The 24,106-nt window shown below is 59.9% G+C and overlaps 1 protein-coding gene across 2 annotated transcripts in view; it reads right to left on the minus strand.

Annotated features, from left to right (window-relative positions):
* Positions 1-6,819: 6,819 nt before the first annotated feature.
* AGAP3 (ArfGAP with GTPase domain, ankyrin repeat and PH domain 3) overlaps positions 6,820-24,106 on the minus strand; it is a 158,191-nt gene continuing 140,904 nt past the window's right edge. The window contains exons 13-18 of one of the 2 annotated variants that reach the window (XM_063324143.1): positions 23,816-23,977; positions 10,917-11,071; positions 10,330-10,420; positions 9,760-9,982; positions 8,425-8,680; positions 6,820-8,149 (exon numbers count right to left, since the gene is read on the minus strand). In XM_063324143.1, the coding sequence (XP_063180213.1) occupies positions 7,922-8,149; positions 8,425-8,680; positions 9,760-9,982; positions 10,330-10,420; positions 10,917-11,071; positions 23,816-23,977 (1,115 nt within the window). In that variant the 3' untranslated portion in view covers positions 6,820-7,921. The remainder of the gene's footprint in view (positions 8,150-8,424; positions 8,681-9,759; positions 9,983-10,329; positions 10,421-10,916; positions 11,072-23,815; positions 23,978-24,106) is intronic. The other variant, XM_063324144.1, reaches the window with a different exon arrangement.

A 24,106-nucleotide genomic window follows, 5' to 3' on the forward strand; every position in this document is an offset into this window, starting at 1 on the left:
GCGCTGGTGCAGGAGAAGGGTCTCAGAGGACTGAGCCCAACCCTAGAACCTGATGAAGATCCAGTTTTGCATGGGGCACAGCTACGTGCACAGTCCCTCATCAACAGTGTAGAGGACCATGAGATTCCACCGCTAACTGGGTGTCCAGCTACAAAAGCCTCTATCGCTGACTTGACAACCATCAGCCCACCCAGCCCATGGCACGAGGGAGCTCATGGGTCTGTGCCGCAGTAGCAACACCCATTGCAATCTCACCAGAGGTTCCTGGACAGGGAGAAGGCCCTCTCCAAGGGCGTGGGACATGGTGCTGCTGGGACACCAATTTTTTTGAGGTTTGATATGGAGTTTGGGTCATACAGGGTCCAGTTAGCTGTTGGCACCCTTCCCCAGGAGACGCGGCTTATGAGTGGGCAACATCCCTGACAGATGGAGCTGACTTCACCTTCCTGGGTGCCCTCCCTGAAGCCACAGCAAGGGCTGGCCCATCCCCATGCTGCCTGGGGGCGGGTGCTCCCTCCCCACGGCCCTTCCCTCTTCAGCAGGTGCATTCTGTTAACATGGAACGATGGCCCCGTGCTCAGCCTGTGCAGCTGAGTCCTCCTGCAGAGCCCTTGTCAGGGCTCAGAGCACTGGTGGTGGCTCAGTAGCCTCAGAGCACCGGTGGGGGCTCTCCCTGGGTCTGGCTGGTCTGTGTGGGGGCAGCCACAGCTTAGAGCAGAGTAACTGTTAGGACAAAGCCGTGCTCCTGGGTGTCCAAGTGGGTGCTTCTTTCCACGGAGATGTTTCTTGCAGGTCCCAAGACAGTTCTGCAGGATCCTTTCATGACCTGGATTTCTGAGCAGCTGCTGGGGCAGCAGAGCACAGCTGGCTTCCTGCAGCTGCGGCAGGACAGTTCTGTCTCTGTCCCCTGCACTGCTGGCCCAGAAAGGAGAAAGCATCCTCAGGAACTGCCTGGCCTGGTGTTGCTCACAGCATCCCCAGCATGGGTTTGGCCTGCTCAGGTAGCAACATCTGCTGGCGTTCTCTCTGGATCAGGGGAAGGAAATGTCCTCTGGCAGCTGCCCCCGGCTGCCCTGCCCTCAGGGGAGCTGGATGTTCCTTCGACACACAGCGGCAGAGCCGCCTGCACCTGAAAACCACAGCTCAGGTATGTCCTGCTGCTCCCGCCTTGGGTCTGCGCTGGTCTGAGGCAGAGACTGTTGACTTGTCCATGCTACGTGGCTGCGAGCGGGGACCACACGACATTTGCACCAATTGCAATAGCTCCTGCACATGAATTGATGCATCTACATCTGGGCCAGCTTTGGGGAGGGGGAGGCAGGATAAAGCAATTGTGCAGCTATAAACAGTGCTCTGTCACTATAAATGTGTCCACATGAGGGGTCTGTGTCACTGCAACCCAGCACGGCAGAGCAAGATTAACCACAGCACTCTGAAAAATGTCCACAGCTCCAGGGTTGGGGCAGTGACACTGAAAGGCACTAAATTTTATTTTAGGGTCCACGAACCCCCTTAATCTCACTTGGCATTTCCAGCTGACGCTGTGGTTTGGTATGTCCTGCCCCAGTGACAGCATCAGTTTATTGTGTTCTTAACCCGTCACCCCCCAGCTGTGCACGCCATCGCCAACCTGGACTCTGTCTGCAAAACATCCCCCTGCTCCGGCTGCACAGTCCATCGACCACTGGTGGAGTGGGCTGGAGATCTGGAGCTTCCAGCGACTTAGAAGTTATTTGGGGTTTGGCTTTTTTTGTTGCTGTGTTAGCTCAGCCCCAGAGCCAGCGCACAACGCAACCCTACAGACAGTGGTGTTAACAGACCTGCAAGTGCTGCAGCGAGGTGCAGCGCAGTCTGGTGCTGATGGAGGTGACAGACTCGCTGCTGTCACCGCGGGTGTTGGAGAGAGCTGCAGCCGCAGAGTCCTCCTCACGCTGTGCAGAACAGAGCTCCCCGGTGCACTCTGTGCGCTGCGATGGCTCTGGTGCCTCCTGCACAGCAAAGCGCTGCAGCATCACGGCCCCGAATGCAGTGACCGGCACTGCCCGCGCCACGTGAAGTGTCTCCAGCACCTCCCCAGAGAGAAGAGCTGCTGGGGCAGAGGGGGCTGCCGGCCCCACAAACTGGAGCTATAGGTGCTCTACCATCGGGGTGGGTGGGAGAGCAGCAATGAAAAACTGGGCAATAAAGACAGACCCTGGCATGGCAGAGCCTCGCAGATGGGAAGGGGCCTCGGGAGGTCTCTGGTCCAACATCTGCTCAAAGCTGGTCCTGTTAGATCAGGATGCTGAAGAACTTGTCCAGCTGACTTCGAGTATCTCCAAGGGTGGCAATCCCACCTTTTTGGGCCGCTGTTCCAGCGTCTGACCACCTTCCTAGTATTTTTCCCCTTGCATCTATTTGGAATTTCCCACCCACTGCCTTCTGCCTGTTGTCTCGTGTCCTGGAGTAGGAACGAGGGCAGGAAGTAACTCTTACGCGGATGCCCAAATGCACACATTTGTGCACATGTTCTCAGGCATGTTCATGCACACAAACAGACAGTAAAAGGTAGATGTAGACACAGAGACATGCATTTATTTATGCATATGTTTATACATATATATATATATATAAACACATATGTATTTTGTCCTCATGAAGACACTTCCATAATTTAGAAGGAAATTCTCTCTACCCAGGCCTGCCAACTCATTTACCTGCACAATGGTTCTTAAAGAACTGGGAAAGGAGTAGTGGTTCCATCCCACAGGGTATTTATTCACTCAGTGGTCCCCTCTCAGGGAAAAGTTTGCAGTTCAGCAAAGCTGGTTCACAGCATTCTCTAACAACGGGCTTGTATGAAGAGCTGATGGGCTGCACCATGGGGCTGGTGCTGCTGTTGCTCATTCATCAGCCTCTCCAGGACTTGCTGGGCTGCTTAGCTGATCTGCTCGTGGCTCACAGAGCGGTTGCCCAGGAGGCCACGCTGGGCTTTTTATTCCAAAGCTGGCGTGCGGCGGTGGCTGTGACAGGCCCTCTGACCCTGGTTTGAGCAGACTCAAAGCAGGGCAGAGGGACGCTGTGCTCTGCTGTGCTGCCCTGTGGAGGAATCTGTGCTGCTGCGGGTTGTCTTTAGGGAGCGGCTCACCGTACTCCTGGCCTTGGCTAGGAGTAGCACGTGGGTGTCACCACTGCAGGAGGCCTGCGATGCAACGAGCCTATACCCTGGTGGGGAGAAATTGGCTCTGACGGCACGTGGGCAGGAGAGCAACAATCTCCGCACTGGCCTGGCAACTGGGAAGGGTTGTGAGGTCCCCTCGACCACCTCCAATTCCTTTAAAGCCATCTCCACCGCAGCACACAGAGTTCGCGGTGCAGCTGCAGAGGCCATTCAGTAGCTGGTCTGGTCATGGCGGCCTCAGCAGCAGAGTGCAAACTCCCAGCGGGTGCATCTTCAGTGTCAAAGGAAAATGACCCAAGACCTGAAAGAAGTTGTCAAGGGCATGCTGGAACTGGGGCTTGGGAGGAGAGAGAGACTGTAGCCACACTCTGCGGTGCTGCTTCCCACTCAGGTGCTGGGCAAGTCATGAAGCACTTGATGGGACTGCAGTGCTTGATGCCCAGCTCACAAAACCCCTTCCCAAGCAGGGGGTCCCACCCGCCTGCCCATGCTGGGCGTTTCACTGCCTACCAGCGTGTGCCTCAGCTGCCAGGCTGGTCTCCTCCAGAGGGCTTTGCCAGGACCTATGCTGCCCTTCTGCGCCCACAGGCAGGCCAGATACCGAGACATGGATGGGCACAGGGCGCAGGTGCCGTAGAGGACCCTATTGGTGCCGTATCCAGGTAAGCACAGGCCAGGGGGGCTGGGACATTGTGTCACGTCTCTGCCCTCTCTTTTGCAGAGGCAGGGCTGATTGGAAACGCAAAAATGCAGAGTAATAGCATGATCTCTGCTCTGGACATCTCTTGTAAAAGCACCTCTGCCTGTACCCAGTGTGTGGTCCCAGTGCCCCAGGGCTGGGTTGTACTGCCCATGCCATGGCTGCTGCCCACCTACAGACCCCCCAGGAGGCTGTGCCAGCTCAGCTACAGCTATGAGGGGGACCATGGGGCTGTTTGCGAGTTGTGCCCCAGGGAGCTTGTCCTGGTGCGGTCTGCTGTGCCCAGGCTGTCTGGGAAGTGGTGCAGACCTGTGGCATGGCTGGTTTCCAGCCTGCGTCTGCACACCCTGGATGTGCTGGTGGCATGGGTCTGCATCCCTTGCTCCCACCCTGCAGCACCCGCACTGTCCTGCAGCCACTGCTTCAGCTCCGTGGCGCGAGTGGTGCCGGCTGGCTGCGGCAGAGTGCCTGTGGTGCTGCCAAGGAGCTGGTGTGGTCATTGCTGTTGCTGGGGGCTGTGTCACGCGGGGACAGCCCTGCTGTGCTGCTGCCCTGGCGCACTCCTGTGGTGTACAGAGCAGAACCGGGGGGGGGTCTGCCTGTGCCCTCCCTGGCACCAGCCTAAACATGGACACAGCAGCTCCTGCCCCTAAACATAGACACAGCAGCTCCTGCCTCAGCCTGCTCTGGCCCGGGGCAATGTGAAGCCAAGTGGGCCACCTTGGCGCTGAGCTGTGTTCAAACAATGGGCTAATGGTGGTCTGGGGCCAGTCAGGGCAGGACGGGAGTGCTGCTGCGGGGGCCTGGCCCCACTGCCAGATGGGGTCACGCTCTTTTTAACAGGGACAGTGTTGTTCAGGGCAAAACCCTTCCTGCTGGGGACGGGACCGATGTGCCACGGCCCAGAGGCTGCCCGTGCCCAGCACAGGCCCTTGCTGGGGCAGCACCCTGGTATGGGGTGGCCTCCCTTGAGGAAGGGCCGCTGTGGTGCCAGCAGCCCACGATGGGTGTCCTTGCCTGCCCGCTCATGGCCTGGAGGAAAGGGCTTTTGTCCTGGCTCTCCAGGGCCATGTCAGAGCCCACGGGGAAGCTGCTGGGTGCAAGCAGAGGGGCAGCCCCTGCATTGCCAGCCCCTGTTTGCAAGATGTGGCCAACAGCAGGGCACCGGCTCTGTCTCCACGAGGCTGTGTGCTGGCACTGGTGCCACCACCAGCAGGACCTGGCCAGGGCTGTGGGTGTCCCAGGGGGCCGCACGCCCCCACAGACACCGGGTGGCCCAGGAGGGGTGGCTCAGGGCCGTGTGGCCCCAGGGCTGTCCTCAGCAGCTCCCAGCCCCGGCCCTGAAGGCAGAGCGTGGGGCAGGCGAGGGGACTTGCTGGGCTGGCTCTGAGGCCGTGTCCCAGCTGTGCCACTGGCCAGGGTTTGGCTTGAGCCCCCAGCCCGGGGGTGGCTCCAGGGCCACGTCCTGGCTGTGCTGTGGGCCAGGGTGGCCATCGGGCCAGGGCAGGGGTCTGGCTGGAGCCCTCGGCTCGGGGGTGGCTCCGGGGCCATCTCCCAGCCGTGCCGCAGGCCAGGGCAGCCATCGGGCCAGGGCAGGGCTGGGATGGGAAGGGAGGCGCCGGGGCTGGGCCGGGCGGGATCCCGCGCACTAGATGATGTATGGGCAGATGTATCAGATCGCACAAGATAAACAAGCAGTGAATTTCATCAGGGCCCATCATGGCTTTAATTTGGCTGCCTAATGAGTCAGATCCAGCCGCGCAGATAAAAGTTGTCAGAGCCGCAGCCCTAATGAATTTCTTGCCACTTGTAATCAAGGCAGCTTGTCTGAGGGGGATGATTAATGGGCCCCAGAGGAGCTGCCGTCCCTCGGCTTCCATTCCCGCTAATGCAGTCGCCAGGAAATTAACCAAACCCAGCACCGGGCCGGGGCTGGGGCCGGTGTGGGGGCACCGACGTGCACGGCGAGGGAGAGGGGGGACGGGGAGTGAGGGGGGACACGGGCAGGGGCGGGCGGGCTGGGGCCAGGACCAGGACTGGGACCACGACGCCGGCACATGCAGCCGGCACACAGAGATGAGTTAAGGGGCCGGCGAGGAGCTGGGGCCACCATCTGCAGCCACCCACGTGTCAGCCCTCTGCCATGGGAGGGGCACGGGGGGCTGCTGGGGGTACCTGTGGCCGTCAGGGTGCCGGGGGGACAGCGGGGCGTCTTGGTGACTCCCTTACGGCATCACCATGCAGGTTTGGGTCCCCCGAGCCGTGCCCAGCCCCAGCGCAGCACAGAGCCTGCACCTGGGCATGGCACGAGGGGACGCTGGAGCCCCAGAGAGTATCCTGCAGTGTGGCCTTGGGCGCAGCCAGCTGAGACCTGGCAGTGCTGGGGCCTGGCTCTGCCAAAAGCTGGAGAAGCCTGTGGGGGTCAGGGATGGTGGAGCAGAGCCCCGCAGCTCCCTTGGCTCTCTGTGCCTTGGGAATAGATGACCCCTGGTCCTCTGCAGCAACCTTTCTGCCACAGCAAACCACGCAGGGTCCTTGCCTGCAGGGACAGCCCGCCATTTCCTGCCCATCTCTGCCTCCCCTCCCAGCTTCAAACTCACCCTGTTGCGCACAGGCACCAGCTGGCCCCAGTGCTTCCGACCCACATGTCCCCTGCCCAGCACCCCCCCGCACTGTGCCCAGCTCTGATCCCGCCAGAGCCGTGCATCCCGCTGGGGCCGTGTCCCTGCGTTGTCCCACAGCACCCGCGGTCGACACGTCTCCCCTCCCCATCGCAGCACTCTGCCACATCCACCAAGGCGGGGGGGCTGGTTCAGCACAGCACTGCTGTTACGAACTCCCGAGCTGCAGAAGAAAGGGTTGAATGTTCGTCGGTGCGGGATGGAAGCCCACCAGACCCCTCAGTGTGGGCAAGAAACAGGCCAGAGGCTGCACCGGAGGCCCAGAAGGCAGCACACGGAAAAGCTGGGCTGGCAGGAGGTGGGTTGCTTTATTGGCCTTTATCTCCTTGGCTGCAGATAACACACACAGGGCAACTCATGGCAAAGAAACAGTATATACAGAGTGTCCATATAAATATTTTCAATGTACATTTTATACACAAGTGACAGAGACGTTCCACAGCAGCGTCCAAAGCCTTGGGGTTTCAGCGCTCGGCTGCAGGCTTGGCCCAAAACCAAAGGGAGACGCTCATCTCCTCTCTCCTCTTGCTCAGCCGGAGACCAGCCCCGCCTGGGCAGCAGCGGGAGCCGTCGGGGATGCTCTGACGGAGACACCGTGTATGGCTTTGGGGCTTGAACCTGGAAGGACAGTGACTCTACAGACAGACAGACACAGCTGGGGATCCCGGGGTGACCACCCTCTTCCCCCTCTCAGTCACCAGGGAGGCTGGAGGGGCCTTTGTCCAGGGGCTGCGTGGGAGAAAAGCTCCCCTTGCACGTGGGGAGCGGTACCAGAGAGGAGATCCCCCCCTGCACTGGCCAAAAGCAGAGAGAAGCGTGGGGATGCAGTGGAGAAGCATGCACCTCCCGCTGCCCCCCGTCTCCCCGCTGCACCGGGGGTGCACAGCCAGGCCGAGACGGGAGCGGGGGCAGGGGGAAAGTGCCCAAACTGCCCTTCTGTTTGGGAGAGCGGGGGCAGCCATCGCCCTCCCTGGTACCAGCTGTGCGGGGGGGGGGGCACACACCTGAACTGCCTCCGGCCCCTCTATTATCTACATGTGGGTGTGATGGGGGGTACGCAGAAGTGCCTCTCCTCCCCTTGTACCAGTCATGAACAGGGAGTACTGGAGCCCCCACCCCAGTGACTATGGGGGGCCCTTCCGCAAGCTGACCGCGCTGGGTCTGCATGGCCCCATCCCAGGTGCGTGGGGAGAGTCCACAGGAGCCGCGCGGAGGAGCGAGCTGCTGGCTCTCAGCCTCTCCCCCGCCAGAACGGGGGTCCTGGGGGCAGACGAGCACGGCAAGCGCTCTGGCTGTGCTGCTCTCGGACCCGCTCCTGCACCCCGCTGCCCCGGCGGGGCTGGAAGGCGGCCGTGCGGTGAGCGGAGGGCCCGTGGGATGCTAGACGGCGCTGGGGTTGGCGCCGAGCTCAGCTGGCACCACGGTGCAGGCGTTGTTGTTGGCGTTGGTGTTGCGGCGGGGCAGGCTGGGGGTCAGCGTGGTGACGGCGCTGTCGCTGGGGCATCCGTGCTGCAGCAGGATGTCGATGCACTCCTGGCTGCCGGCGCGCCGGGCGTAGGCCAGCGGGGTCAGGCCCCGAGCGTCCCGGCTCTTCACATCCACCCCGTACTGTGCAGGAGAGAAAGCAGCCGGTCAGCGGCACCCAGGCGCCACGCGGCCCATGGGCACAGGGCTGGTGCAGCGGCACAGGCAGGGCGGCTCTGTGGCACTGGGGTGGGCAGGGAGAGGGGAGGGTGGGCAGCGCCAGCAAGCACACGGGGAACCCGCGGGAGGGGGATGGACGAGGGGTGTCTTGAGCCCTGGGAGCGGGGAGGTGCTGCAGAAGGGAAGCACTGGGGCAGGGCCAGATGTGCCGCGGTGCAGGCTGCGGGGTCCTGCCTTACCCAGATGAGCAGCTGCGTGAAGACTACATTGGCCATGGCGCAGGAGAGATGCAGCGCTGTGCGCCCGTCTCCGTCCCCATAGGTCTCGTTCACTTCCTCCTTGGTGCCATGGGCCAGGAGCGTCACCACGAGGCGCAGGTCGTCCTCCACCACCGCCCGCAGCAGCTGCTGCCCCAGCGGGATGTCCGACTGCGGCAGCGGAGCCAGGAAGAGCTTCTGCTCGTACTTGGCCCGGATCCAGCGCTCCTTCTCCTCCCTGCCAGATGAGACACTGTCACTGTCACAGGTGGGCCAACCTGCCCAGGCCCCATGTGCAAAGGGACATGCGTACCAGCGCTGCCACCCTGAATGTGCCCTGTTAGCAGCGCGGGTTTGTCACACGCAGGCGCCCCTTGCAGAGCCCCTGCTGCTGTCACCTCCCCTGCTGTCCCCGCCACGTACAGCTGTCACTGGGGCTCTGTCACACTGCTCTGGACACAGTTGTCTCACAGCACCTCCTTGTAGCTCCTTATGTACGCTGTGCGCTCACGTCCAGCAGCAGCAACCCACAACCAGACCCCAGACCTGTCACCGTGCAAAGGGACACCCGCACCTCCATGCTAATGCCCCGTACACTCTCCTGCGTGCCCATTACGTGGCAGCGTGGGGGACCGTCTCTGTTCCGTGCCTGTACGTGGGCCGTGGCCAGCGGCAAGAAAAGGTTAGCTGCCGCACATGACAGCCCGGTGCCACGGGAGGCACGTTATCACTGCTGCCGTCTCGCCTGGTGCAAACAAAGGCTGCAGCAGCGTCCGTCCCGCCTGGGGCTGCGGGGCCGGGCAGATCGATGTGTGCCGTGCCGCCGCTATCTGCTGCCATTCTATCCATCTGCATCTGGCGGACGGCCATCAATGCCCCGCACGGAGCATGCTCACTCCTGCCACCCCCTGACCTGCTCTTATCCGTTGATAAGCCGCAGAATGGGCTCTTGTTGGGATGAGTGACAGGAGAGTCGCTCCGATAGGGACAGACAAGGGCCTGAAAGGGATGCACCCTTGAGACCCACACAACGCTGCCAAGCCATCTCTGTTAACCCCTTCTGCTTTGCAGCCAGCCACGGCTCCAGCAGTCACCGCATGGCCATGGCCAGCCATGAAGCCCTGCTGGCCCACCAGGACAGTGGGAGAGGGCCTCCAGTGCCCAGAGAGCAGGCAGGACCCCGGACACTGGAGAGCCTCGAGGATTCCTGCCCACCTCTCTGTTTGACTGGATGGCTGCATCCAACTTCCGAGGTGCCCTCAAGCCTCCTGGTGTGGTTGTCTGAGAAGCATCTCTGCAGTTCCCCATCTCCCTTACCGACTGCTCTCGGGGGTGGGCTTGGGGTAGCCTTCCACTGCTCCTTCCCACACAGCGTTGGCCAGGGCATTGCCGATGGCCGTCATGACCATGAGAAGCTCGCTAGGCCAGTCGTCCAGGTCCAAGGAGCGTACGCGGGACAGGTGGGTGCCCAGGTTGCGATGGATCCCGGAGCACTCAATGCACATGAGGGAGCCCAGGTTCAGACTTGCCCAGTCCGGATCTGAGGGCAGCAAGATCAGTGGGGGAGAGTTAATACCAGCATGGACTCACCAGCCTGTCTCCTGTGATCCAGGAGACCCACATGTGCAGGCGCCTGCCCAGCAGATCCATTCCAAGCCCAGTGCCCCAGCAGCACAGAGAGGCAAGGACTCCAGGCTGGTCAGTAAGGGGTCACGGACCAGCGTGGCAGGTGGGTCAGTTCCCCCATCCCTGAAGAACGATTCCACTGCAGGAGAGGACGAGACAGCCCCACAGAGCAGGGTCCCCTGGGGTAAGGGGAGGTGGCTGGGGTGGAGTCCCCTGCCCTCCCTGGGTGCGCGGACCCACCTCCAGTGCAGCGTTTCTTACTTGGTGCATCGCAGTCCACGCAGAAGCTGTTCCCACGTGCGGTGCGGACGGCCTGCATGGCCTGTGCATCGCTCTGGCTGCCCAGCCGAGCCTGAAACACAACGCGCGGGAACCCTGTTTACTCCAGGCCAACTGCCCCACCACGTGTCCTCTCATCACCACCCCACGAGCCCCTCGGTGAGCCGCCAGCGCCCCGCTCCAGCGGGGACCCTGCAGGCTCTGCTGCGGGGGCTCAGAGAACAGGGTCCAGAGTGACCATGGATTCGTAGCCAGGTGTGTGCTGGGGGAGCAAAAAGGCAGAGCGGTCCAAGGAGGGAGCGAACAGCCTGGGATCCAGCCCTGGCAGGATGCAGAGAGCTCCGTGGGCCAGAGACAGGCTGGGGAGACGACAGGGAGCTCAAGGAGGTGACAGGAAACCCAGTGGGGAGCAGCACAGTCCCAGGGATGGGACTGAACCCTGAGTGGGAGCGGAGGAATCGGTACGGGATCCAGCCTGGACAGAGAGGGAAGCCTGGGACAGGGATGGATACAGCAAAGCAGATGACAGAGAGAAGGGAAGAAAGCAGAACTCAGGCGAGGCCTCTTACCTTATTTTTGCTGCTCTCACAGCCCTGCAGGCTGGCCAGGATCTGGCTCTCGATGGCCTGGACCCAAAGCTCTCGCTCCTCTGACGTTGAGGCCTCAAAGAGCCACGTCTGGCCCGTCAGGGACACGATAATGAACTCAAATGGCTCATCTGGTTCTGGAAAAGAAAGGTGTGCCATGACATGGGTCGGGGAAGGAGGGGGTCTGCCTGCCTCGTGGGGTGCGAGCACACAGGGAGGTCCCTGCGGCCACTGCGGTGCCCGCGCATGGGCAGGATGCCCAGCAGCGGTCCCCAGGAGGCTGGGACAGAGATGCGCAGGCACTGAGTGCCAGAGCTCTGCACCAGCCTGTCCCTCCTGCTGCTCGCACAGCTCCACTGGCATGGGAGCTCCACTCCTTCCTTCTGCATGCAAACACCCGCAGCCTCCATCGCCCACTGTCCCAGGCCGGGAAGCCCAGGAGGCTGTGGCACCGGGCTTCTGGAAGCTGCTCGCGCCCTGCTCTCCATGCCCTGCAGGTCCCACCCTCAGAGAAAGCTGCTGACCTCCTGAGCAGTGGCATCAGCTCCTCCGCAGAGCTGGAGCCCCCCAAAACAGCCCCATCACCCCCCAAGTGTGCACAGAGCGCTTGGTGCCTGCCAATGAGTGGCTTTAGAGGGGCAGAGCCCTGCACGCTGCATCGGGAGATGCAAGGAGGGCCCTTCGGTGGGCTCAAAGGCAGCTCTTCACAGTCCTGTGCATTGAGAAGGGGCATCATCGCCAGCTGAGGAGCACAGCAGAGAAGGGACCCCACCTGGGACGCCCTCAGTGCCTGGGCACTCCACGGCCACACACGACAGGGCACAGCTGCTGTTTCCCCATAGAGAAGCACAAAGTCACAGAGACTGGGGCAGGAGCTATGAAGAGGCAGGAGTGATGCCATCCTTGGCTCAGGCACCCCTCAGTGCCCTGCCAGGCAGGTGGCCTCCGGCTCCCAAACCTGGGAAGCGGAAGCTGGTGGCCATGGCGGTCCCTGGAAGCCGGCCAAGTGGAGCTGCTTCCATGAGGCACGTGGAAGGCAGCAGGGATGGCAGTAGGGACGGCAGCAGGGACGGCAGTAGGGATGGCAGCAGGGACAGCAGCAGGGACACATGCAGGGCAAAGCGCCCCAGAGGACGGCCAGGCGACCTGCTCCTCAGGCACCTCAGCCACTCCTCTGCACAGCACCAGCATCTGCACCCCACAAGCAAACCCAGCAGATACAGAGTCAATATTAAAGCACTTCTCTGGCTGTGAAACACACGAGGACAAATTCCTGACTTCACGTCTTCAGGGAGGACAGTTTTGGTGAGCCCCAAGGGTCGCTCAGACCAGCAGAGGCTGGGCACAAATGGAAGCGTTAGCATCCCTGCAGATGCAGGCTGCCTAGTGGGTTCCCAGGGGGGTGTCAGACACAGGCACCTCTGCGCTGGGTGGCAGAGCAGGCAGCAGAGACAGGGACAGCGCGAATGTGAGAAAGCGCCTCAGGCCCCCCGGCTCTAAGAAAACAGCCCCAAAACAGCCAAGACTGCTGAAAAGCAAGGCTGACAAGGTGGTCCCCGCTCTGGCTACCGCTCTGACTGCTGTGGGGCTGGGTCTGCCCTGTCCGCCCACCCCACCGGCTGCGCCGAGCGGGCCCTTGGGCCGGGACTTACACCGGGTGCCCCGTCTCAGCTTTACACCCGAGCACCAGCATTTACCTTTTATTGCCAACTTCAGTAGTTAGTGCAGTAAATGACTTAACTAAGCGGGGCCTGAATGGAATGACTAATAAACGTTATGTCACAGCACACGCTTCAGCTCATAGCAAAATGATTTGTAATTACCTAATTAGCGTTATGCAAATAACACCCTCATCTCCATAATGTGCCTTCCCAGCTCTCTATTAAAAGCAGGGAGTCAACTGCACAGCTCCAGAGACAGCGAGGAGGCCGAGGGGCCCAGCCCGGTCCAGCCTGGCAGGGTCTGTGCCCGCGGGGCGGATGGGGAGGAGACCCGGGGGGTCTGCAGGGGACCCCCTCCTCTGCCCAACCCCCCTGCAACCTGAGTCTCTCACTGCGGGAGGGCAATGACCGAGGAACCTGCTGCAGCCCACAGCAGCCCAGCAGAGCTAACGAACAGGTCCCACCAAGGGCACGGCAGCCTCGGTTGCTGCTGGGCCGCCTGGCACCGGCTGAGCCAGGCTGTGCCCACAAACACTCTCAGAAAAGCCGTGCAGCCCCGGGAAGTCTCTCCGCGGAGACAGCTCTGATGGGGTGGTGGGAGGGCACAGCCCTTCCTCTCGTCCAGGCTCTCGCTTCCCCTGGAGGCACCGCCACCGGCACTAACAAGCACTGGGCACAGCACCGAACTCTCTACCTCTTTCCATCACACACAGCTGCTTACCCCAGAACAACCCGAGGGTAAAACGTGGCTCCTGCTACTGCGCCATGGTGGATCGTGTCACGCTACTCACACAGCAGACTCAGGCTCTTGCATTTCATGGGGGCTAAAAGTGTGAGCGACAGCTGGTTGGGAAGATGCCTGCCCTTTGCCGTTGCTGAGAGCACGCCACGGTGTGTCCTGCACAGACCCAGCAGCAGCCATAGGGGCTTGGAGATTATCAGCACTGACGAAATCAACTGGCGCAGGGATGCAAGGCTTGGTCTCCACACCAGGAGACCCCTGAGAGGATCGAATGACTCCAGGAGGAAGGGGTCTCCAGGGGAAGTGCCAACTGGCTTGCCTTTCCCAGATAGAAAGGTGAGACTGTTTCAATCGTTTCACCCTGGAATCAGCTTGGGACTCATCCTCTGGGGAAAGATGTCTGCAATTGCCTTTCTCCTGCTGGGAATGAGAACCTCTGGGGCATCAGGAGGAGGACAAGACTGCAGGGTGCTGGCAGTCAGTCACGCTGACGGACTCTTCCCCTCTCTGTGCTGCACTTGTCTAACCGAGACAACAAGCTTGCCCAGCGCTTTGCCCTTTGCTCCAGCTCTGTCACAGAAAGGACCCCAGAGCCCCTGCTCTGGGGAGTTCCCTGCAGGCAACGTGCCACCTACCCTAAGGACGTTGGCTGTGGAAGCTCCAAGGGCACCAAGTGCCACCTCAAAAACAAGAGTCTAGGAAAATACACAGCTGATAACTTCTGAATACTGGAGAAGAAATGACCAGAGAGCAGCCAGGCCAATAGCCACTGCCCCATCCTCTCTGTGAGCACCACCATCCCTGGACACGGCAGGGAGCACCCAACAGTCAGCGGTCTGGCGAGACAGGACCCCCCGCCACGGCACTTGGCTGGATGTCCCCAGCCCCTGCTCAGCTCCAGCCTGCTCAAGAGCCAGCAGCTGCCCCCACCTCTTCCACTGTCCCAGCCGTGACTGGGATCTGCAGCCCAGGGACCTGAGAGCTCCAGCTGCTCGTAGAGACGCTCCGTTTACCTTGGCAGGAGGCCACACAAGAGCAGGGATCAGGCCCCTGGCAGCTGCAGGACTGATTGCTGCCCAGAGCGAGACATTAATAGCCAGGAAGGAGAGAGTGGCATTTCTTCCTGGGGGACAGCAAATGCCCAAGTGCCTGAGAGAGTGTCTGCAGTTCCCAGATCTCAGATCTGGCCACACTGCTGGAGCAGAGAGCAATAAAGCCACCTGTGGGGCACCCCTATTTATCAGAATGCGCCCCGTTCTCTGTAAATCTCTCCCATCCTTGGTCTGATGGGAGAGACCCACACACTCTGGCTGCTGTCAGTGTGTTGCAGAGCCCTGGCCAGCTGCTCGGACCTGGGAAGTACTGGATGGACTCCCAGTGCTCCTGGCTGCTGAGCCGCTTCTGCTGCCACTGGAACAGTAGCACGCGGGTCGGCACCGTCCCTGGGACTCGGTCAGGATTCCTGACACAGGCTCACAGGACGCCATCATCCTTGTTCCTTCCCCTCGCTTGCTCAGTATCTCCCCCCCAGCACGCAGGCAGGAATCCCAGCCCAAGCCTCCCTGTCCCAGTACCCGTCCCAGCAGACATGGCAGCAAACGCCTGCCCTGCGGCGCCTGCCGGCCCCGGGCTCCCGCCAGCCCCTCTGCTCAGGTGCTGCACTGGGTGCCCTGCGTCTCCCAGACCCTGCTGCCAGGGTCTCTGCCGCGCTGCCCACACCCCACCATGGGCAAACAGTGAGATTTCTGGGGCTCCAACCCCACGGACAGACTGTTCCACAGCTCAGGGGCATCCTGGGGCTGCCCGGTCCCAGCGCTGGCAGTGGTCCCAGTCAGACCAAACCCCAGCACCGGCTTCGCAAGCCGCAGGACCTCCATTCCCCTTCCTCCTTTGTGCCTCACGGATTCCAGCTTTACTCCGAACAAAGGGCCTGTTGCTCTCAGCAGAGCCCGGGAAGAGCTAACAAAGGACGACAGCTTTTCTTCCACACCAAGGCTTCTCTCACGAGCAAAACCACTACCTCTGTTTCCCTGCAGCACGGCAGGACGGCATGGCAGGGCCAGACCTCTCTGGAGGCTTGGCTATGACAGGAGCTGCGGGATCACACCCTGGGCACCGCACGCAGGGCTTGGCAGCGCTGGGAAGGGAATCGAGGGCTCAGAGCAGCTTTAAGCGCTGTGCAGACCCAGCGTCTCGGGCAGTCTGGGACGAGCCCCTGAGCTCCCTGGGGGGCCCATACAAGTCAGATCAGACTCAAGTCATGGCTTCAGGGAAAGTATGGGTCTTTCTCAGATTTTTCTGGGGAGAGGCATAGATTTCTGATGTGGCATGGGCACTTCTGGCCAGGTGAACAGACAGCACAAAGCAGATGACACGGGCAGAAGGGTTCGGACTACCTCTGTTGAAGCACAGCCTGCAGAACACCCTTCCCTGCGCCACGCACAGGGCACAGGCTCCTTCCTGGTGGCCAGAAGAGCCCCAGATCTCACCAGCTAGGACTTGAAAAGGCTAAGGTACCGGTGGAAGCCGCTCCTTGCAGGAGTGGGGAGCCCCTTCCAGCCACCTCGGGAAAGGGGGGCTATCCCAGGGCCAGAAGGCAGAGCCCGTCTCCCTGGCCCTGCGGCTGCCTGCAGGCACGCTGGTGGGAGTCCATTACGCCAGCTCCATTAGAATTAGTGGGCAGTGGAAATGAACGTGCTTGTCTCTCTCTCTCTCTTGATGATTTTTTGATGATGTTTTAAAGACTGAGCTCCGTGAAGAGTTGCTGAGCAGAGTTCGGTGCGAGCCGGCTCTGCTAATGGGCGTTAACCCCATGACCCAGCTCCAACGCCGCCCAGCAATGAGTGCTCCAAATGAGAGCAAAATTAGCGAGGGCGCTGCACAGCGGCCAGGACGGGCTGGGGCCATGCAGCTCTCAGACCCGACCAGCAACTGAGTCACCCAGCTGAGTGGGCTTGAGGACTTCTGCAGCCACCGCAGCGAGGTGGCCGGCCCTCGCGGAGCTGCCTGAGACGGGGGAAGCCAGCAACCCCCACCTCCAACACGCCAGCCCTGGGAGGAAGCATCTCCTCTGGGCCAGCAGAGGAGCACTGGGAAGAAATGGGGAAACTGAGAAATCCTGCAAGCCCTGCCAGGAACCAGCACAAAGTGAAACAAAGAGGGTAAGGGGAGAGCCCCGCTGAGAAGCCAGGATGGGCCAGAGCTCTGCTGCGCAAAGGTGGCCCAGAGCCAAGATGCCCAGCAGACCGGTGGACCTGTTGCTGTCACCTGCAGAAGCAGCAGGGGATGCCGGAGGGGAGAAGCAGCACAGGGAGAAAGGGAAGCAGTGGCATCCCGGGAGCGTTGCCCTTACAGCTCATGCCGAGGCCCTTCTCTCCACTCTCCGTGGCAGGAAGCACAGCTTTGAGAAGCGGTCCATCTGGGTGACTAAAAACACCTCAGCTTCAGCACAGGGCTGGGCGCAGGGATCTGTCCGGCCTTGTGAAGGGCTCAGACTACACCCTGCAACAACGCAAAGAGCCCAGTCCATCCCGGAGACCCCACTGCACGGACCTTGCCGTGGAGTCCCCCATGGACACCCTGCTTCTCCCCAGGGTGCGGGATGAAACCCCAGGCCAGTGTCCCTCCCCAGGGAGCTGCAGTGGGACAGGCTGGCCACATCCCTCACACGTACCCAAGGTGCTCCCACGCAGGGTTGGGGCAACACCCTCAGAGCACAAGCGGCAACATGGGGCTCCCCTGTCCCTCCGCATCAGGACACAAAGCAGCTCCGCAGGGAGGACACAGAAGATGGAGCAATGCCCCTCTGGTCACAGCGGGAGGATGCAGCACGATGCTCCTCACCCCGCGCGGCAGGACCGTGCTTCTCCCAGCACTCGGGGCCGCAGTTCTCTCCCCCAGCAAGGCACTGGATGGAGCTCCTGGACACCAGCCCACAAGACTCAGGGCAGCACTTCCCACCCCAGCAGGCTGGGCAGAAGGGAGCTCAGCACAGGGAGGGGTGGGAGCCCTTCCATGCCAGCACCCCAGGCATGGAGAGCCCTCCTTGCTGGCCGGCTCCTTCCCTGAGCAGACGGGACGCAGCCCCTGCCCTGCATGCAGGACGGTGCGGGACGCTTCCCCCCGCATCCCAGCAGGTCCAGGAAGGAGGAGCAGGATCCCACTCAAGTTCAGCAAAACAAGAAGCAGAGCTCATGCTGAGCCTTGCCTTGCTCCCGAAGCAGGAGGTCCTCTTTCGCCTCCGCTCTCCCCCGGCTCCCATCACATCCAGCCTCTCCCTTCGCACTGCCCTTCTCCTGCTCCTGTCCTGTCTCCCACCTGGAGCTGACATAGCAGAGGTGCCTCTGGATGCCCTGGCAAGTGGGTGCTCATACAGGGGGGACATGGGGGGACACCTCCAGCTTGTGGGGTGCATGGCAGAGACATGAGGGCTGGTCCTGCCTTTGGTGTGGGGAGTCCCTGGCCCACAGCTCTGCTCTCTTGCTGCCAAGTCCATGCAGAGTGTCCAGGAGCGGGGCAGCCAGCAGGCCCCCCAGCCTCGGGATGCTTGTTTGCAAGCTGCCACTGTACCACATCATTATGAGGTGTTTGGGATATCAACAAATTAGCAGGCGTCTGGGAAGAGAAGGATGCAGCACCATTCGTAAATGTCAGCTCGCTGCCTCCTCATTTTGCAGATCATTAAACCCAATATTCCTAACCTGTATTAGTGCAACGGGGACAGGCCCCCTCCACAGCGACAAGCCGCCAGGAGAGCCGCAGCGAGAACATTGCTATGGAGACCCCGCAGCGCAGTGGGCTCTGTCCCAGTGCCCCCAGACCCCCGAGTGCCCTGGGCTGAGCTGGCACGCTCCCGCTGCCCCAGCTCGGTGGAAGCGGAGGTAACCCCCAGGGACACCACAGGGTACCTGGTGATGTGGAGGGGGGGTCACCGCAAGGGACCAGGAGTGTCATTTCTGTGTATATGGCGGGAGGCGGACGCCATACAGGGTGCAGTGTGGCAGTGGGGCACAGTGGGGCTGGGAGGCACCGAGGGGCCATGTGGGGTGCAGGCACTGGGGCGGGGGGGGGTCATGCTGCGGTAACAGGATGGAGCGCAGGGACAGTGTGGGCTCCACGGTGAGAGGGGAGGATCGTTGCAAGACACACCGGGGGGGATACGGGTGTGCACAGGAGGGTCTCTCAGACGGCAGCACGGAGCTGTACGAGGAGCTGCACAACACGGAGCTGTACGAGGTTCCCCCGGGAACCACAGAAGGAGGGGGGTAAGGAGCTGATGGAGACGGGGGTTCAGCCACGGCATGGCGATGCCCTGGCACAGGCTGCCTTCCTCCTGCCAGGATGGAGCAGGGAGCTCGCGGGGTCTGTAATGAGCAGGAGTGACTCGTTAGCACTGAATTAAGAGGCTTGGCGGAAGGGAGTGCACGGGTGACACAAGCTGCGTGGGGCAGGCGGGAGCTGAGCAACAGCAGCTGGAATCCCCAGCAATCTGGTAAGCGCAGCTCAGCCCCGCGCGCCCAGCTCGCCGAGATCAGGTTCCAACAGCCCCTGACAGTTGGTATTAATCACGCACATCGCCCCAACACAACTCTTTACTGGCCATCAATTTCCCGTGGGTTTTAAAACTAAAAAACAAAGACAAAACCGCGTCGTTTGGCCGCCACTGAGAAGCACATTAAGGGGCTGTCAGCTTCTCGCCATGCACCCTGCATCACTCTTTAAGCACATGAGAAGTTCATTATCCCTGGAGCTCTGGCAGCCATGGGGATGCTGGCGCAGGGAGCGTCGCGAAGGTGCTCCCGCTGTCAGACATGGCTGGTGGCTCCCCGGGGCCCTCCTGGCTGCCCCAAACGGGAGCCAGAGGTGCCGGGCAGGGGGGAGGCATGGCTGCAGCGGGGGCTCTGGGCTCATCCGCGGCAGGACAGGGCACTCCTGGCCACGGCACTTTGCTGGGCTTTGAGCTCAAGCAGACTTTCTTGACGGTGCTTGCGAGCCGACGCTGCAACCCCGCTGTGGTGATGAGCTCCTCTCTTCCCGGGGCGGCTGCGACATCCCCTGACAGCCTGACACCACGTTTGCCAACCTGTGGGTGCTCCCTGACAGCCTGAGCCGCACTCTGCTTTGGTGACATCCCCGGCAGCCCAATACCACGCTTGCCATAGTTTGCTGATGCTCCCTAGCAACCTGACACTGCGCTCTCTTTAACATGCGACCATGTAAAAAAGCAACAGCTCGTTTGATTTATGATACTTCAGAACAACTAAGATTCAATTGCTCCGCACGTCCCTGGCTCTGATTACCTCCTAAATGAGATAAACTGATGGCAATTTATCCCCAGACCTCACCAACTTTCCCAGGATGCTAACCTGAGACGCTCGTGCCCTGCACACGCAGGCATCGTGCTGGGATCTTCCCAAGGCAGCCTGGCCCCAGCCCAAGCTGGGCTCCTCCGCGCTCCCCGGCTGCTGCTTGTGTCTGGGAGAGACGCCGCGACGGAGAGCTGAGCCCGACACCATGCCTGGCCCGACGCGGCTGCTGAGGTCTCCCAGCAGGAGGCTCTGGGGGTCCTGGCTGCGGCACGCTGGCGCAGCCACGCTGGCGTGGGCCCTTGGAGAGCGGAGCCAGTCACTGGGCTGTCCCCCACGCTCCTCCCGGGACGGCGTGCCCTCATGGTGGGATGAGTACTGCGAGGGAGGGCAGCTCTGCCACGGAGCACGGCAGCCCTGCTCTCTGCACAGCACTTTTTACACTTTCACCGTGTTGACTATGTGAAAGCAAAAAGCTCAGATTATCCTGCTGTGAAAAAACTGCTGGTAACTGTTCAAAAGCAGCTAAAAAAGATTCAAGGAAGAATCAGACATACTTATGGACACCAGGCCATGACACAAGTCATCAGTCATGCCCATGATGTGGGGCAACGCTCAGCCCCGGGTTCACAGCTGGAACCAATCGCTGACCATTAAGACACAGGGATGGGACCTCACATGGAAGGTCATTATCTCTTATTTGCTTGCTGCCAGTTTCCATCTCTAACGCAGGCTGCCAGGCAGGAGAGGGGCCTGGGTGTGACTCCAGCCTTGTGCTGCTGAGCGTCTAGGAAGCAGAGAACCCAGGCATCACTCCCGGAGTCACTCCTCTGCGTCTGCCCTGCGCTGCCTGGTCCTGGCGCCGGGGAGCAGTGCCAGTGCTGGGGACAGGAGAGGCACGAAACGAGTCGCCCAAGGAGGGTACCACAGGCAGGGAGACCCAGCACCAGGTGGACATGCAGCAGGCGGGGGATCGATCGTCTGCCTGAAAAGGAGCGTGGGATTCAGCTCCACAATCCGTACTGAGCACAGGGATGTACGAGGACCCTTTCTCTCCCCAAACCGGGGTAGACAGCTGTTCGCTACTGAAACATCAGGCTGGCTGCGGCAGGACCAAGCTGTGACCCTCCAAGTGTGAGCTGCCTCCATGCAGCACCAGCGTTAGGCTCCCGCGGACACGGGGCACAGCGCCGCTGGCACCGCTGCTGCCTGCCAGCCCCAGACCCGCAGCGCACACAGCCTGGCCTCCCCAGCGAGGCGACTCGTGAGGATGACAGAAATGACCTGGCCTTTGGAAGCCCAACTTTTCACCTGGATAAGTTTTCTAATATGGTAAATTACATAAAAACATAAATACAAGGTAAGTTTTTGAAAAGCCAACCAGAAAGTCAGAAAACCCACCACGTAATACCCCACGTGGAAGACATTCTGACCCAGCGCGTGCCTGGGAGCAGCAGGGTCTCTGTGTCTGACAGCAGCGTGGGCCAGTGGATACTGCACTCACCAACCGAGGGGACTCGGAAAGACCGGATTCACGCTGGAGACACAGAGGTCGGCTTGCTCGCGAGATTGCTCTGCTCTGCCGTGCTCTCCAGCTCCTCACATGGCGTCCTCACCGCCCCCTTCCCACCGGAGCGGGCCAAGCGCCCGCTGCCGCGTGTCCCAGCGGCGGCAGGACTGCGGAGCACCAGGGGGGTATGTTTCCTGCTCCTGGTTCTGGTGCCAGAGGCTTCTGGCAGCAGGAGGAGCAACTGTGTGCAAGGTCTGCGCAGTGACAAATGAAGTTTGGTAACTGACACTTCACTGGCAAATGAAGTTCCATGTTGATAAACGCGAAGTAATGCACATTGCAGGAAAAAATGACATTACTCCATCACCCGACAGGGCTCTAAATTAACTGTATCAACCCAAGACAGGGCCTGGATATCCTTGCAAATAGCACAAGACCTCGGCCCAGCACACCACCGTGGTCAAGGCCCAGGGCAGGGAATACCAGAAAACATTCTGATGCCCTTGTACACATCACGTGTCACCACATCGTCACTTTGTGCAGCCTCGGTCACCGCACCTTCCAAGGATACTGTCAAACAGGGAAAGGCAGCAGGAGTGAGCACGTGTCCGATAAAACTCCTCATGAAATGACAGAAAAACTGGGCTGGCTCAAAGACCCATGGACTGGGCATCCTAGGAGGACCGTGACACCTGGATGCAGAGGGCAGGGAATTCTGCCAGGGAGGGATCACACACGCTTTGTGAAAAAGTAACTTATTTAATTTTACGACTTTGAGCAGCGGTCAGTCCGCATTACTGCTTCATAAAAGTGTTCCCACACTTAATTACCTTTTCCACTAAGAAATTATATTCAGTTTTGTGCAACTTGAGATCCTCTGCACCTCCTCACGCACCCCCAAATGTGCGGAACAGCCTTGCAGGACCAGACTTCTTTCTCTCTAAGCACTGAAAACACCAGCCCTCTGCTTCTCAGTCTTCATTCTGGCAAGCTGAACACCTTAATGCCCATATCATAAATATGTTCATCAGACCCAAGTCAGTTTTGGGACCTTCTTTACAACTCTCTCCAGTATTTCCATGATCTCTTGGAGTATTATTTACAGGATGGGACACAGTACTCCAGCACACGCTTTCTTAGTTTCATGTGTAGGTGCAAAGTCATTCTACTCTTTGGTATCCCACTTTTCAGATATACAGAGAATACGTCTCTCTTTTTTGCCAAAGCACTGGACTAAGAACTGCAAACTGAGAGCTGACGTGGGGAAGGGCAGTAACGCGTCTGAAGAGTCAACACATACCCATAGCTAAGAACGCACCAGTTGTTTAACAAAAAATTTAAATACAGATAATAGTTCTTGCTTTCCGTGAGACATCCAGTGTATATTATAGACACAAATGATGCTCAAGATGCCTGAATCAACTGCCGCAAAGGGGAAGTATTTCCTGAACTCAGTGGCTTCCAGGTGAAGGTAACTACAACAGAAAGGAATGAACGACAGAACTGCCGACCTCCTGCGGAGATTGTCACCACAATGATTCTGAGACAGGGAGCTCAGGAAGAGTTGTTCTGCCACGGGAAGCCTGGGCTGCTGATCTGCAGGCTGACCTGTGATTCGGAGCACGACGCCAGCACAGCCGCAGCACGCTTTCTCAGGTACAGCCTAACAAATATACAGGATAAAACCTTCCCGTTTGTTTTGCAGTAGCCATGAGTTTCAAACACTTGTACTTAACCCCTCTCCCCCTGCCTTTAGCCATCAGAATTAAATCTTTATTTTGGTTTACTACAAAAGCTTATTGAGCGCTGTGGGACAGGATGACCTAGGACAAAGTCAAATCTTACAGCCTGAGGATCACTTTTCCCACAGAGGCTAACCATGGATGCAGGCTTTGGAGAACGCGTTTGCTAAGCTAATCCCTACCTGGACAAACCTGCATGGCTTTTCACAGCAAAACACCCCCCTGGATGCACCTCGACCCTGCAGCCTTGCAGGCTCCCTGCCGAGCTTTGGGTCCCTCTTCAGAAACCGCAGAGACACCAAAGTCTCAACAGAAAAACCATCAGTACTTTTAGCACAGGCAAACCCACGTATACACCTTCAACTGGTTTCATAGAATCATAGAATCATTTAGGTTGGAAAAGACCCTTGGGATCATCGAGTCCAACCATCATCTCCACTCTACAAAGTTCTCCCTTACACCATATCCCTTAACACCACATCTGGAGTAGATAAATTTTTCCAAAAAACGCTCACCTTTGGGCAGATGGCTAGGAAAGTTCTTTTAAATACTGAAAGTTTGGCAAATCTACAAGCGAACAGAAATATAGCTTCTTTCTTGTGGTAGAAAGCGTCTGCACACCGTAAGCGCAGCTAAGCACACCTTCACTGTGCGGTGTGCTCTCACCTCTGCTAATACAGTTAGTGATTATTATTACCACTAATAGTATGTGCAGTCACGGGCATGACGGCAGCCCTGCTTCCACCGCAGGTGAGAAATCAAGGGCAGAGCGAAAGGCGTGTTGTTTCTTTCCGCCCAAGCACCAGCCGGCTCGGAGGGGGAGCACTCCAAGCCCCAGGTCCCCGGCGAGCCCTGGCAGGACTCCTGGGCTCGCGCTGCAATGCGCCGGCAGAGCTGCCCCAGGCAGCAGACCTTTCCTACCTTCTGCTGCCGTGCTGGGGCCATCAGGCCGAGTCGTCCCTGTGCTCTTTTTCCTGCGATGCTTCTTCCTGTTTGCGTGTGGTGACGGAGGCGGCTCCAGCTTCGGGCTGGCAGCACTGGAAATGTTCGGGCTGGAGCTGAGAGAGTCGGCAGTACCGTTAGCTGAGAACAAAGATAAAGACAGCAATGTATAGCAAGACAGCGACAGTCTGCTCTTTCTAGAGACAACCAAGCACCCTGGAGACAGCCCTGGTGCTCAGAAGGCACAGCCCCACGAGACGGGACAGTACC

Source organism: Chroicocephalus ridibundus, chromosome 2, assembly GCF_963924245.1.
Source record: "Chroicocephalus ridibundus chromosome 2, bChrRid1.1, whole genome shotgun sequence".
NCBI lineage: Eukaryota > Metazoa > Chordata > Aves > Charadriiformes > Laridae > Chroicocephalus > Chroicocephalus ridibundus.